The sequence below is a fragment of the Prunus persica genome, chromosome G8 (assembly GCF_000346465.2).
Source record: "Prunus persica cultivar Lovell chromosome G8, Prunus_persica_NCBIv2, whole genome shotgun sequence".
Lineage (NCBI taxonomy): Eukaryota > Viridiplantae > Streptophyta > Magnoliopsida > Rosales > Rosaceae > Prunus > Prunus persica.
The window spans coordinates 16,303,523-16,317,254 of NC_034016.1; the positions used below are offsets into that span (position 1 = coordinate 16,303,523).

Below are 13,732 nucleotides of genomic sequence, written 5' to 3' on the forward strand. Positions count from 1 at the left end.
TTAGTGTGAAACGCCATACGCTTGACCTACGTATAGAAGAATATAATTCGTATAGAATTCACTTAAGTATTTAATATGATATAATGATTTTAAGTGTATGAGAGTGTTTGATAGGGAGGAGAGATTTACCCGACACATTTGTTTGGGAAAGGGAAAATCTATGAAGTTATCGTCAATAGATTCCTAGTGGGTGGTGGTTTGTAATGTGGAAAATCATTTATAATACTCCTCTGATGGGCAGAATGGTGTCAATATAAATTAATTTGCATACTGTAGAGGCATGGAGGATTGTTTGGATCTACATCAACATAGTCACCATTGCAGTTCCTTTTTGTTGACTTTGAAAACATAAAGCAATCATTGAATTTTCAAAGCTGCAGTTTAGATAATAAACTTACATAATTATTAATTTAACTAGCTATAAAGCATAGAAAAACATAGAAAAACTACATTGTACTTCACACTAAGTCGGATTAGATTATTATCATATCGGATCACTATAATTCATATTCGGATCTATTTATAATCGGATTATCTATATTCGGATTGTAATTGAATTGAGAAGTCCAATCCATCTCCTATGAAATTACATATTCAGATCGAATTTAGATCAAAATATGATCCATTGATAAGTCTACTACAAAGTCTATTTATTCACCCTTTGGAGCAATACAGATTCGACTTAATTAAGAGAGAGTACTCATAATTCAAGATCCTTTATATTAATCTTGACATAGTAGTAGAATAGATTAAAGAGGAGAATGCTCTAGCCACCTTTCGATCATATCAAAGCTTTCTCTGGGATTAAACTCGGGACCTGTGTGACCTCCTCCCTGCACAATTGCAAATGGAGTTATTTGTTAGGCAAGTATCCATTACGGTAGCAATGTTCTCGAATAGCACTATTATTGAAGCAAATTGACCCTATATATTTATATATCATGCCTTTATAGTGGCATATGTCAAATGATACTCCCCATTCGAATAGCCAACTCTGTATCTGGAATAATGAATAAAGAGAACAAAAATAGAAGTTAATTGGATAGTGAAACTTCTAACTGGAAAAAACGTCAATCTGAAGAAAAAAATATATCATGAAAACAATAAAAACTGAGATAGATAATACGAACCCTGCAACTTGATTGTTAGAGAACCATGGTTTCCAGTCATCAACAATTGGCAAGCTCAAGGATTCTATCCATGCCTCTGTACTTATATGGGGAACTTTCAAGTCATGATCCCCACTGCAGAAGATGCCATAACACTTGTAATTATTTGGTGGTAAAAGGTAGATTTGTTAATGCATTTGGTGGTTGTGGGTTTTATTTATGCAACTACAAGATAAATCAATACTATAATATTCTAATTAACAATAAAAATGAGACTGTTAGTTCTCAAAAGTCAAGGAGGAAAAATAAGAGGATATATATAGAAAAATAAAATTATATATATGCTTTTCCCCATCCTTTTCTCATCGTTTTCCATCAAAGTTTCCATCACTTTCCTAATATAATTCATAATGTCTCATACCATCTTTTTACAAAAGAAAAACTCCTGTGGACCCTTAAAAGTTCAAAAGAATGATATAAACAATATAATATTATAATCTTACCTGTAGACAAAAGCCCGGAGGGATTTTTGCATGAGGTTTCGATGATAGTCAACACTACTTCGGACATCTTTTATGTAAGGTATTGAGCTATTGCATCTTGCCCATTCAGCTTTTGTTCCCTATTTCTCACAGTAAAATTGTCATTTTTTTTAATCGAATAGTCACAAGTGTTATATATTCTGTTTAATTGCAAGCAACACATATATATATATATATGTATATATGTATACCTCCCGAATGTTGAGAGCTTTAGGAACATTAATATCATTTGCCCAAACCTCAGAGTACCGTTGCCTCTCTACCTACAAAACCAAAAAATTTCACATATATCATCTAAAACACGTCAATTTTAGGTTAGTCCAACTCATTATAATCTCTTGCTAGGTTTCTAAACATTCCAATATGGGACATTTCTTCACATTCTCATATGATTTAGTGGCATCGGAGGTCGGTGACGAAGCTGACCTTGTTGAAGGGGGCCAAAATATAGCTCGGTTTTCCGATATTTCTAACCAATTACATAGCTTTATACCATTATTTCAGCATTTTTCAAAGGCCATGGACTAAAGTGAAATTTCATTCAAACTATATAAGGGTGCAAAAGGCAATCTACCCTTGTCAATATACATTGAATTTGAGAGAAGCAACATTACCCGACACAGTTGTTCAGGAAAGGGAAAGCTTAAGAAATTGTCATCATCGATACCAGGAGCGCATGCAGGTGCCAATATATGACTCACCTCAAGTCTGCTAATGCACTGCAAATGCATTAAGCACACCATTTTAAAATCGAAGATAAAACATGCATGTTGGACCATATTGAACATCTACCTAGCTCATATATACCTCCTCGAAAGCTTGAAGATTGATGAGGCAAAGCTCATTGTTTGGATCCACATCTACGTAATCCCCCTTGCAATTCCTTTTGGTCGACTTCAAAAACATAAATTAAGCAATAGTAAAATTCAAAGTTTAAATCTATTATCTTATTGGAGTATGAAAAAGTTTAGCAAAAAGTTCATCTTGCATAAGTAGTATCAATCAAGAGATTCCTTTGTTTTTCATATAATTATAAGTTATATTCAGAATTTAATTAGATGATTTTGCTCAGAAGTTACAAGGAAAAGTTGATCTCTGAAACGAAACCAAGTTGATCTCTGAAACGAAACCAAGTGCGACGTACATACCTCAAACATTCTAGTTGATATAAGCGCCATGCGATGAGCGTATTCAATTTGCGAATTCAATTCCGCTTTTCGATTTGTAACTGGATTGCCAATTATGTATCCCTGGATGCATTGAAAAGAAAAACTAACTTCTGAAACAATGTCATGAATTTGAAAGTACAATAAGGTATCTATTTGGAATCATACTTCGAGATTCAAAGATGGCCCGATTCCAGCTTCAATACCTACAACAACAACAACCACCAACCTCACAATGCTCAGAACAATCCTGGCTGAGTATGAATCACCAGCAATGTATTTGTAAATTACCATTAGTTATCTCTTGAACAATGATCGGAACAATCTTCCCCGAGTACGAATCACCAGAAATGTACAGTGGATTTGCAAGAAACTTGGGATGAGTCAAAAGCCACTGGACATGATTTTACAGAGCAAGAACACTTCATATTAGTATTCTCATGTTTTTTCCCCTCGCCATATATATAGTGTGACCAGAAAAATATAAGGAAAGGGGGTGATACGGAAATCAGAAAACCATTAGTAGTGTAAAATTAAGTTTTGTGATGAAAGTTGTCAACCAGTAAGAGTTCCCAAATTATGAATTTTACTGAACAAATTCTTTGTGCAAACTTGGCTCACCCTTTGAAGAAACTCAGAAGCTCGTTTTGCATGAATGGTGTCACTAGTGTTGTAGCCATCTGTTGTTGTGGAGTATGAGAAACCAGTCCCGGCAGGAGCGTCTAGAAATATTATGTTTGCTAACTAAAAAGAAAAATGCGCACTTTCAATATATCTTCAGAAGCATAACCATATGCATCAATTGGTCACATGACCATTCATATATAGGAAAGTAAAAGCAAGAGATGGAAATTCCAGACCTTTGTCCATGAGTATGGATTCAAAACAAGTTCTACTGGATGCTTTGTTATACTTGTAAAACTGAAAGATATTGGACCTGTAATGAATATGAACAACTTACTTATCATGTCAAGTCAAGCTATGAATGGCAATGGAGCGAATCGGGGATGGTATGGTTAAGATGGATAGTCAAGCAATCATGTCATTTATGGATACTGCTCAAAATAATTCCTAATAAGGGTGGAACCAAGAATTTTTAGATATGCATAACTTTTAGTCTAACATTTAATTTTATATCAAAAAAGTGAAGCTAGCTGAAAACAAAAATAGGCATGCACTTTCAATATTCCCATTATCAGAGGCATAACCATGGGTGGCCCTGGGATGGTGCAAGTGGCATCACCGCACAGGACCCCTAAATTTTTTTTACTTTATATTATATATTAATATTATAAAAACTCTATATACACTCCAGCATGTAACAATTTGACACAAAATTGTATTTGGTGGAGCTGGTTTCTAGTGCACATTATATATCACACCCATAAGCTTTCTCCTAAAAGCAAAACAAACAAAAACAGAAAAAACAAAAACAAAAAAAAAACAAAAGTAATTTCTTCCACTGAAAACAAAACCAAAACAGAAATTCATGCCATTCTTCTTTCTCTTGAACTCTTAATCTTTTTACCGAACATACTAATATTTAACTTTATCAAATGATAATATTAAAAAAATTTATGAATCTGATTTGTGATTGTTATTACATGCTAATTGATGAATTTTAGTTATAAAAAAAATTAATTTATGATATTAAGTTATGACATTTTATTTTTGTATTTTCATATTATACTATGTGAGAGCTCTAGTTTACGTTTTTCACATGGCCCTCAAAATCTCAAGACTAACCCTGGACATGACCATATGTATCAATCGGTCACATAACCACAACCGGAGTTGGAAATTCCGGACCTTTGTCCATGAGTACGGATTCAGAACAAGTTCTACTGGATCCTTTGTTATACTTGTAAGACTGAAAGGTATTGGACCTGTAACCATTGAACAACTTACTTATCAGGGCCATCTTTCCATATCACGCCAACCAACATGCATTCGTGGACCAGCTCAAATTGATTTGTAACAAGCTCTAAACGGATCGGAAATGGATCAGATCACCTTATATTTGATTTGATCAGATAAGAAAAAATTACAACCTGATCTGATTCGATAATTCGACAAATCATTCACAACTAGATCCATATATGATTTGTTGGATTATTGGATATCGAATCTGATAAACCAATCCGAATTATTTTACATAATAAGTTGAAAAATATTTGTATTTTTTACAAGAAGTTCACGATATTGTTACATTTGTGCATATATATTTAGTAGATAAAATAAATATATTTATATCAAATCAGATCGGATTAGGCCAAATTCAGATTTGTTTCATAGAGGTGGCCTGTTACATTGATGAGCTTCGTAAAGGCGGAGCACAGTATGATATAAAAATATGATAAGTCTAGCATTATTCTTAAATTAATAGTGTAGAATGAGATACAAACCATTTTCATAAACGAGGCCAGAAAAACTGGAGCATCGAGGGCCTCCGGTGATCCAAAGCAGCAGAGGATCATTTTCTGGGCTCCTTTCTGACTCAATGAAATAGTAGAACAGCTGCAGCTCATCCTTATTGCCTACCCCAACGTACCTTGAGAGATTTTAGACACAAATTAACAATTAAAATCCATTATCACTATACTCATCCCAATCATTTTTCCTTAATTATTTCATGCTCATCAACAAAAACTAAGTACACACATAAATACATTAACCAAAAATGAAACTTACCCAGTTTCAAGCTTGAATGGGAGGTCACCAGAAAATCCTGGCAAGTTCTTGATGATTGTCTGCGTTGAACAAAAGTTGGGAAGCAGCAGTAGCAGCAAAAGTGATTTTTTCCAGAGCCACAATAATCTAATGCAGATCGTGAGGCTTCTGTTGGTTTTGGTCATTGTCCTTTCTTGTTTCCTTTCTTCTGTAGGAAACTATGCAATCTAAGCGCATGTACTGTTTAAAGGATCTGGACCAACGGTCATTTCTCGCATAGCCCAAATGGTTTATTTTTTAGTAAAATGTACTTGCATGTTATATCCGGTTTGTTTCGATGTCAATCATAAGAGCAAAATCTGAAGTCTAATTTTCCACAAACGCATGATGATAAAACGACAAAAGTCACGGACCCCGCAATATGCCTCTGTATTCAATTATCTATAGGATAATTGTCACTTCCCATCAGTCCAAATAGTAGGAAAAAGACAAACTTTCTTGTGTTTTATTTTCCATCAATAATATAATAATAAATAAAAATTTATTTAACGTGTTATTATTTTATTAGTTGAGAATAAAAAAACGTATTATTTCTGTTGTATAAGAGTTTCTTTCTAATAATAAGTGATGGGTGTGGAACCTACAAACTGAACTTGAAACTATTAGTCTACAAACTACAAGTCAATAACTTTTTCCGCTGAATTAGACAAAGTTGACAACGAATAACGTGTTTTACGTACACGTCTATACAAACATGTGATGGACATGGGCCAATTGAATATTACTTGGACTTTGTCCTCTTCTACAGCCCTGCAGCTGAAGTGATGATAATACTCGGGCGAACACCTCTGTAGTTGTTCACTATTTATTTTAGTTACAGGCAGATAAGAGAACATGATGTGAAACACAACTTTTACGCCGAACTTGTTGTCGGACGGATTGATTCTCGTATACCTAAATGCAAGAAGTTATCACGCAAAGAATAATATATTGATTGAGCAGCGGATAAGCTCATCAACGTTATCCGCTTTCCACATCGTTATCATATTGATTGCAGAGGATAAGCTCATCAAGCCACACATAAGCACTCTTCCCACTAAGTCATTACAGTAGCCCAAAAATACAGGTTATTCATTCGGATAATCATCTCATCTTCCAAGTCAAACGGCAGTCGGTGGGGCAGCGACATAATGATGATCAAGCCAACTAATTAACACGTGTCATGTGTTATGGTTGGATTAAAAGATGTGTTCTAATATAAACGAATATTTAATAATATTACATTATAAAAATGAGAAATATCAATCTTATCGTCTATCTATATTATAGCACAACGTAACCTTATTTTAATACCTTACAATAATATTTTTCTAGAGTACTGAACTTGGGTCTGGCACTAGGGACTAATTCAAATATATTAGGATATGCTATAAAATACACATATACTTCACATTTATGTATAAATATCATAATGACGACAGAGAATATTAATTCACGTTCAAACAATATGTTGTTTTCCTGTTTTGCCCTTCTATCATTGAGCTTCACCACCTTCCCCTTCCCGTTCTCCAACCTACCTCTCTCTTGGTTATAACTTATAATTGAAGAAGGAAGAAAAACGAAAATATCTTCAGTTTTTTTGTACTGTTTTGTTTGATATCTTTTTCTTTGGAGTTTTGTTTTTCCGGAGAAGATTCTTTGGACTTTCTAACATTTTTCTAGGCCATAAATTCTCCTAAGAACCCTGGCTGGGTCATCGTTCTTGTTTTGCTTTTATACATTTTTTTTTTTCTTATTGTGAATCAAATTAACCCAGAACTTTGATACCAAACCCGTGATTGATCCCCTGCAATACCAACTTAATTAATAAAAAAAGATGAACAAACTCTTAATTTAGTGATATTTTTCTTTATGTTGGAAGAGATTCAGCAAAAAAGAGTGCATCGTTATGAATATATATATATATATATATATATAATGCCAATTAATACCGGATTTTTTGTAACATTCCAATATGGGATATTTCAGCTAGGCTAAAAAAATGGTATTAAATTGTCCCCAATTGATTCTACCGTAAGTTTGAGTAGTTCAGCATTCCTTTATAGTTTGTATTTATGTTTCAGTATGTATGAGAGGTGTACAATATACATTGAATACGGATAGAGGCTTGAGAGCATTTCTGACCATGAATTTTTTGGTGCTAAATTTATTAGTGACACCGAAAGCAAAATAATTGAAGTCTGCGGGGAATATTGTCCCAGTGTAATCTGAAAAGTTCCATTTCAATGGGCCTATAGACCAAAAAAAACCAAAGTAACAATCATAGTATTGAAAGATAAAATGAACCCATTAGTTTGCAACAGGACATGTAACAAATGGGCAGATTTGGCCAACAAATGGTAACATATTTACCTTGTGAGTAGAAGAATTCAATGTCACCCACACTCGTCAAGTATCATAGCATTATTAACTGAGAATAGAAAAATAGTGATCTTCATCTCATGGAAGTCTTTCTCCAGTGAGAGAGTGCAGGCAATGAAGCACGTTGCAGATGCATATTTTATTTTATGGGGATAGAACTTAAAACAGTCGCTGATTTGTTAGAACTTTTGTTGCATCTTGGCTTTAGTTTCAATTTTGGGTTTTCAATACAATGTTGGTGCATCAAATCCAAAATGTCGGGAGCTATTATGTTTGGACAAAGAGGGCTGGTTTAATTTGGGCCTTAATTTTTTAGTCCAGCTCAGGGCCTATGGGTCAGCCCAGTAAAACCAAAAGATAATTATTGACTTTCCATCTTGGCAAATCAATCTGATATAAAAAAAATTGAAAGAAAATGGAGCAAACTTCAATTAAATTTCCAAATATCAATTGCCTAGAAACAAAATAAAAAATGGGAGTTGATAGAGGAATTGAGAAATGGTTCAATCTCTCTCCTATGTATACTTTTTTTTTTTTACATCCAAAGAATCAAGAAATCAAATCCTTCACTAATATTAATTAAGCTTAATCACTGTTTTACTTCTTGAAATTTTTTCATTTTACCACTTCCGTCAATTATGCAAACCCACCACTTCTTCTCTTGACAGCATAACTTCTACTTCTTGGGTACAAATCAGCCTTCACAACATTCACTTCATCTTCCTCAAAAGAACAAGCCCTCTCCTCATCAATCCTTCCCATCTTCAACCCTACACTATAACTCCTCATCCCCATCCCATTCATAGTTTGTTGTCTCGCAATGGGTTGAGCTGCTTGTCTCACAACTGGTCTTTTATGCACATCTAAATCACCTGCAGGCTTATTATTGTTCTTCTTCTCTACATCATTCCTCTTTGAATTCTTCGACGACGCCGTTCTGAGAAGCTGCCTCAAGTCCTCATCGTCGCTAGAGCTCGAGGAATTGACACTGAAGCTCTTGGGCAAGCGTGGAACTTGAGAGGCAGTGTAGCCACTCACTCCACCACCACCATAACCTACCTTGCTAGCACAATCTTCCAAGCTCCTCATGTAAAAGTTCCTGGCCTTGGTCAAGGTCCTAATGGGTGCACAAATAATGTACATCAACTTGCTTTGCTTCTTTGCGTTGCTCCTCATTGTAAAAAATTTGATGTGAACGGTTTTGAATATTGGGTTTGGGCAGAGATTTTAGAACAAGAAAGGAGATTTGAAAAATGTTGAAACTGTGAGCTGATGAGGGAGAGTTGGTGATGTTTGTGGGTTTATAAAGGCGTGGGGGATCTGGGTTTCGGACTTGTTTCTTGGAAGTAACATCAGAAGCAGTCTAAATCGGACGGCAAGCCAAGAGAGAAGAAAAGAAAAATCATTAATTGCGACGTGTGGACTTTGGACTTTATCAAAAATTTTAAATCATATAGGTCATGTGAAATGTTCAAACATGTAAATATTAATTTATAAGACAAACAAAAACAACGTGACAAAAGCATATAATATATTAAGTTAATAATACGAGGGTGATTACCCTTCCCCAAAGTTGGGGCGTATTTGAGCGGGTCATACAAAGTTTACCAATCTTTTGGTTTATTTACCCCTTTTTTTTCTTTTCTACCACAAACATTTTCTGTTAGGTAAAAACAAAAAACATCTTTCGTTTATCAAATAATTGAAAAATATGTGAGTTCATTGTTCGTGCACGCATTTGTCATTGGAGTTAATAATTTCTATTTACTCTTGTAGCTGATGATTTTTATGCCTAATTTATGAATATAATTATTGTTTTTCTCTAAATAAATAGTTTCTTATAATAATTAGAAGTCATAGAATAGGGGTCCATACATTACATCACTAGTAATTAATGTACGAATGCATGACTAAGTTGACTAAATCTGCGTTCAAATTGGCTTTGATTTGGAAGGTTGGGCCCTTGGGGAAGCAATGCTGATTTGTACGGTAGCATTACAAATATGAGTCCATTTAGTTACCAGTTTGGTTTGATCATCTCCCTCCATAAGCGATTAACTCAATATTATATATTCTACATATATCACAAGGAACTTTAAGTAGTTTAGAAAACTACTTACCTTTGTAAATTGAGAAATTTTGACATACAAATTCTTAGCTTATCCTTATCTTCAACAATCACATTGATTCAATTCTTAGCTTTCAAGTTTAGAGTAGTTATTGACCAAAAAAAGAAGTTTAGAGTAGTCAAATAACTAAATTAATTAACAAAAAAAATTCATATAATAAGCGGGAAAGAAGTCATGCCATCGCCATTCTCGCCTACTATTTACGTCTCTCTCTCTCTCTCTCTCTCTCTCTCTCTCTCTCTCTCCTTGCGTATCCGAACCCTAATCGGGTCCGCTCGTTTCATAAAAAAAAGTGAAGTGAAATGGTAAGTTTTTTTGACTTTGCCTGTGGATTGTGTTGTTCTCATTGTACTGTTAAAATGAACTAGCAAAACCTTCCTTTCAAGTCTTTTTTCACTTCACAAAAATTTATTTGCCTTTTGGATGGTCCATGCATTGTTGTTCTAATAATATTTGGTAATTCTATGAGAGTAGAAATTTAAACTCTGTTTGCTCTCTCTCTCTCTCTCTCTCTCTCTCTCTCTCAAACACAAGGGTCACAGTTCTCAGAACCAAACAGAACCACCCAAGTTGCGTTCGAAAGTGGAGATCAAGACGGATAAAATTAGCAACTTACCAAGTGATGTTATAGAAAAAATTTTGTTACTTTTGCCAATTAGGGATGCAGTGAGGACAAGTGTCTTATCAAGAAAGTGGAGATACAAATCGGCTACGCTTCCAAATCTTAAGTTCGATAGTCTGTCTGTATCAACCGTAAAGCAGACAACCTTTGCAAACATCGTTGATCAAGTACTCTTACTTCACATTGGCCCCATATGCAGTTTCCTGCTTTCTCGTCCCGATGATTTTCTAGCAAACAGTGATATTGAACGATGGATTCTTCATCTATCAAGAAACTCTATCAAAGAGTTCACACTTGAAAATTGGAAAAGTCATCTCTACGAGATGCCTTTATGTTTCTTCTCCTGTCAAGATATGACTCATATAGACTTATATAGGTGCTTGCTACAGCCTCCATCAACATTCAAAGGCTTTAGAAGTTTGAAGAGTCTTTGCATGGAGAATGTTACCTTGGCCCCAGATGTGTTTAAGAATTTGATTGTTTGCTGTCCTCTGCTTAAGACACTCCGTTTGCTAAACTGCGATGGTTTACGTCATCTCAAGATGGATGCACCGAAACTAGAATTACTTGAGGTTGAGGTTGATGAAGGTGTTTTTGAGATGGTTAATCTTCAGAATACCTTAAATCTTGCTGATGTTTCCATTACTTTGGCCATCAATGATGACTTAAGACAGGTTCCTGACAGCAATTTAGTCCAATTTTTTGTTCACTTTCCTCATATTCGAAGGCTCACATTTGGAAGAAACTTTTTAAAGGTAGTTGGTATTGTGTTTTTGTGGTTTCACACACTTAATTTAAAGACCATTTACACTGCTATGGGAATTTGGAGCTTATTCATTCAGTCTGCTGTTTTATGCATCTTTGCGTCTCCAGTATTTGGCTGTTCGTGGCTTGCCAGGAAAGCTACCTCAACCATGCCTATGTCTGAAGTTTCTTTCTATTAGCATCCGCTTTAAAGCTCTAAAGGAGATTTTAGCAGCTCTTTGCCTTCTGAGAAGCTCCCCTGCCCTACAAGAACTTGAAATTTTTGTGAGTTTCATTCTATCAACCACTGCAATATTGCTATGTTGAATTCACACTTTCAAAACAACTGCACTCCATGATATTGTAGATTACAGAGCTGTTTTCCTAGAAGTTCATGATTCTGATGTTATATATCTTGTTTAGGCTCACCACGAAGATCGGGATGTTGTGGGAGAAGTGAACTCTTGGTTAGATGACAATCAGAATTGCCAATTCACTGAACTCCAGCGTGTGAAAATGATAAGCATGTCTGGTGGCAAACATGAACTAGATTTCATCAGATTTCTGCTTCTAAGTTCCCCTGTGCTTGAGAGGATGACTGTTAAGCCAGCTTCTTACAACGGTTATTCTGAACTTTTAAAAAAGTTGCTCCTGTTTAGGCGTGCCTCATTGTGTGCTGAGATAATCTACTTGGACCCATGATCGTGCATCAATTTCTGCAGCTAACACAGGACTTTATTGCAGAAATGTGGGTCAAGTATTTGTGATGTACGTAGGTTTTTCTCAACAATGTCTATGACTCTGCCAATTATCTTTGATGAGACAATTTTTGACTTTTTTTAATCTAAATTTCCAAATATCGATTGGTAATGAAGGAACCAAAGTAAACAATTGAGTGGACTAGAGAGAGTATTGGTTCAACTCTTTTCAATACATACATTTTTTCACACAAAAAAAAAATCAAGAAATCAAGTCGTCCACTTATTATGCAAACCCACCACTTCTTCTCTTGACAGCGTAGCTTCTACTTCTTGGATAGAAGTCAGCCTTCACATTCACTTCATCCTCCTCAAAAGAACAAGCCATCTCCTCATCAATTCTTCCCATCTTCATCCCAACACTGTAACTCCTTATCCCCATCCCATTCATAGTTTGTTGTCTACCAATGGGTTGAGCTGCTTGTTTAACAATTGGTCTTCTATGCATATCTGAATTACCTTCTGACTTAACAGTGCTTTCTTTCTCTGCATTGCTCTTCCTTGACGACGCCGTCCTGAGAAGCTGCCTCAAGTCCTCATTGTCGCTAGAGCTCGAGGAATTGACACTGAAGCTCTTGGGCAAGTGTGGAACTTGTGAGGCAGTGTAGCCACTTACACCACCACCATAACCCACCTTGCCAGCATAATCCTCAAGCCCCCTCATGTAAAAGTTCCTGGCCTTGGTCAGAGTTCTAATGGGTGCACAAATAATGTACATCAACTTGCTTTGCTTCTTTGCTTTGCTAGAGGTCCTCCTCATGGTTTTGATGAAAATAGATGTTGTATGTTGTTTATGGGTTGAAAATTGAAATCGAACAAGAAAAGAAATGGGAAGCTTTGGAATTGTGAGCTGATGAGGCAGATATGTTTGTAGGTTTATAAAGGTGTGGGGGACTTGGGATTTGGACTTGTTTCTTGGAAGTAGGCATTGGGAGCAGTCTAATTGGAACGGCAAGCCGAGAGAGAAAAAAAAAATCATTAATTGTGACGTGTGGACTATATCAAAAAATTTAAATTCAAATGGGAATGTGAAGGGTTCAAAAGCATATAATATACACCAGAGTGGACCAAAATCGAAGAGTGTGACAAAAGCATACAATATAGTAATTGAAGGATGATTTATTGGTGATGGTGAAGTTGGGGGCTGACCGTTTTTTCTTTTGGGTTCGTTTTCTACTAATACTCTCACAATTTTCTTTTGGGTGTCTCATCCATAAACCTTTAAGTAATATTGAAAATAAAATGATTTAACTTTAAGATAGTATTGAAAATAAGGAAATTTTAGTTGGGAATTAAGGCTGTTATCCCTTTCATATTTATTATCAATATACTTTAATGCGAGAGTGGACGACTATGTTGACTAACTTTGCATCTACATTGGGTTGATTGGATCACCTGTCTCTATCGATTGGGAAAATTCCTTATTCAATTTTCACACACACAAGTTCTCACTTGGGTTGTTTTAACATTTAAGGTTAATCCGATTTAGTGCCGGCCATAGATATTCTACTAGCCTTACCTTATATTTAATTCTGACCCATGGGCCACAAGCTACATGTTAATGTTCAAAA

General features: G+C 35.3%; 4 protein-coding genes across 4 annotated transcripts; 1 reads left to right on the top strand and 3 right to left on the bottom strand.

The window, feature by feature from the left end:
- LOC18767513 (serine carboxypeptidase-like 17) lies at positions 458 to 5,813 on the bottom strand. The gene is made up of 14 exons (XM_007200961.2): positions 5,509 to 5,813; positions 5,223 to 5,368; positions 3,678 to 3,754; positions 3,439 to 3,561; positions 3,109 to 3,211; positions 2,986 to 3,023; positions 2,800 to 2,901; positions 2,459 to 2,545; positions 2,266 to 2,370; positions 1,843 to 1,914; positions 1,613 to 1,731; positions 1,131 to 1,244; positions 946 to 1,000; positions 458 to 833 (listed from the first exon to the last, which is right to left on the bottom strand). The coding sequence occupies exons 1-14, from the start codon at positions 5,670 to 5,672 to the stop codon at positions 750 to 752; spliced, it is 1,389 nt and encodes a 462-aa protein (XP_007201023.1). The 5' UTR covers positions 5,673 to 5,813; the 3' UTR covers positions 458 to 749.
- On the bottom strand, positions 8,545 to 9,084 carry LOC18767512. Its single transcript, XM_007199562.1, has one exon. It carries the CDS (start codon positions 9,082 to 9,084, stop codon positions 8,545 to 8,547), a length of 540 nt encoding a protein of 179 aa, XP_007199624.1.
- Positions 9,815 to 12,140, top strand: LOC18767235 (F-box/FBD/LRR-repeat protein At1g13570). Its single transcript, XM_020553560.1, has 4 exons — positions 9,815 to 9,862; positions 10,512 to 11,414; positions 11,533 to 11,688; positions 11,827 to 12,140. Exons 1-4 carry the CDS (start codon positions 9,815 to 9,817, stop codon positions 12,103 to 12,105), a joined length of 1,386 nt encoding a protein of 461 aa, XP_020409149.1. The 3' UTR covers positions 12,106 to 12,140.
- Positions 12,238 to 13,328, bottom strand: LOC18767587. The gene has a single exon (XM_020569771.1). It carries the CDS (start codon positions 13,138 to 13,140, stop codon positions 12,388 to 12,390), a length of 753 nt encoding a protein of 250 aa, XP_020425360.1. The 5' UTR covers positions 13,141 to 13,328; the 3' UTR covers positions 12,238 to 12,387.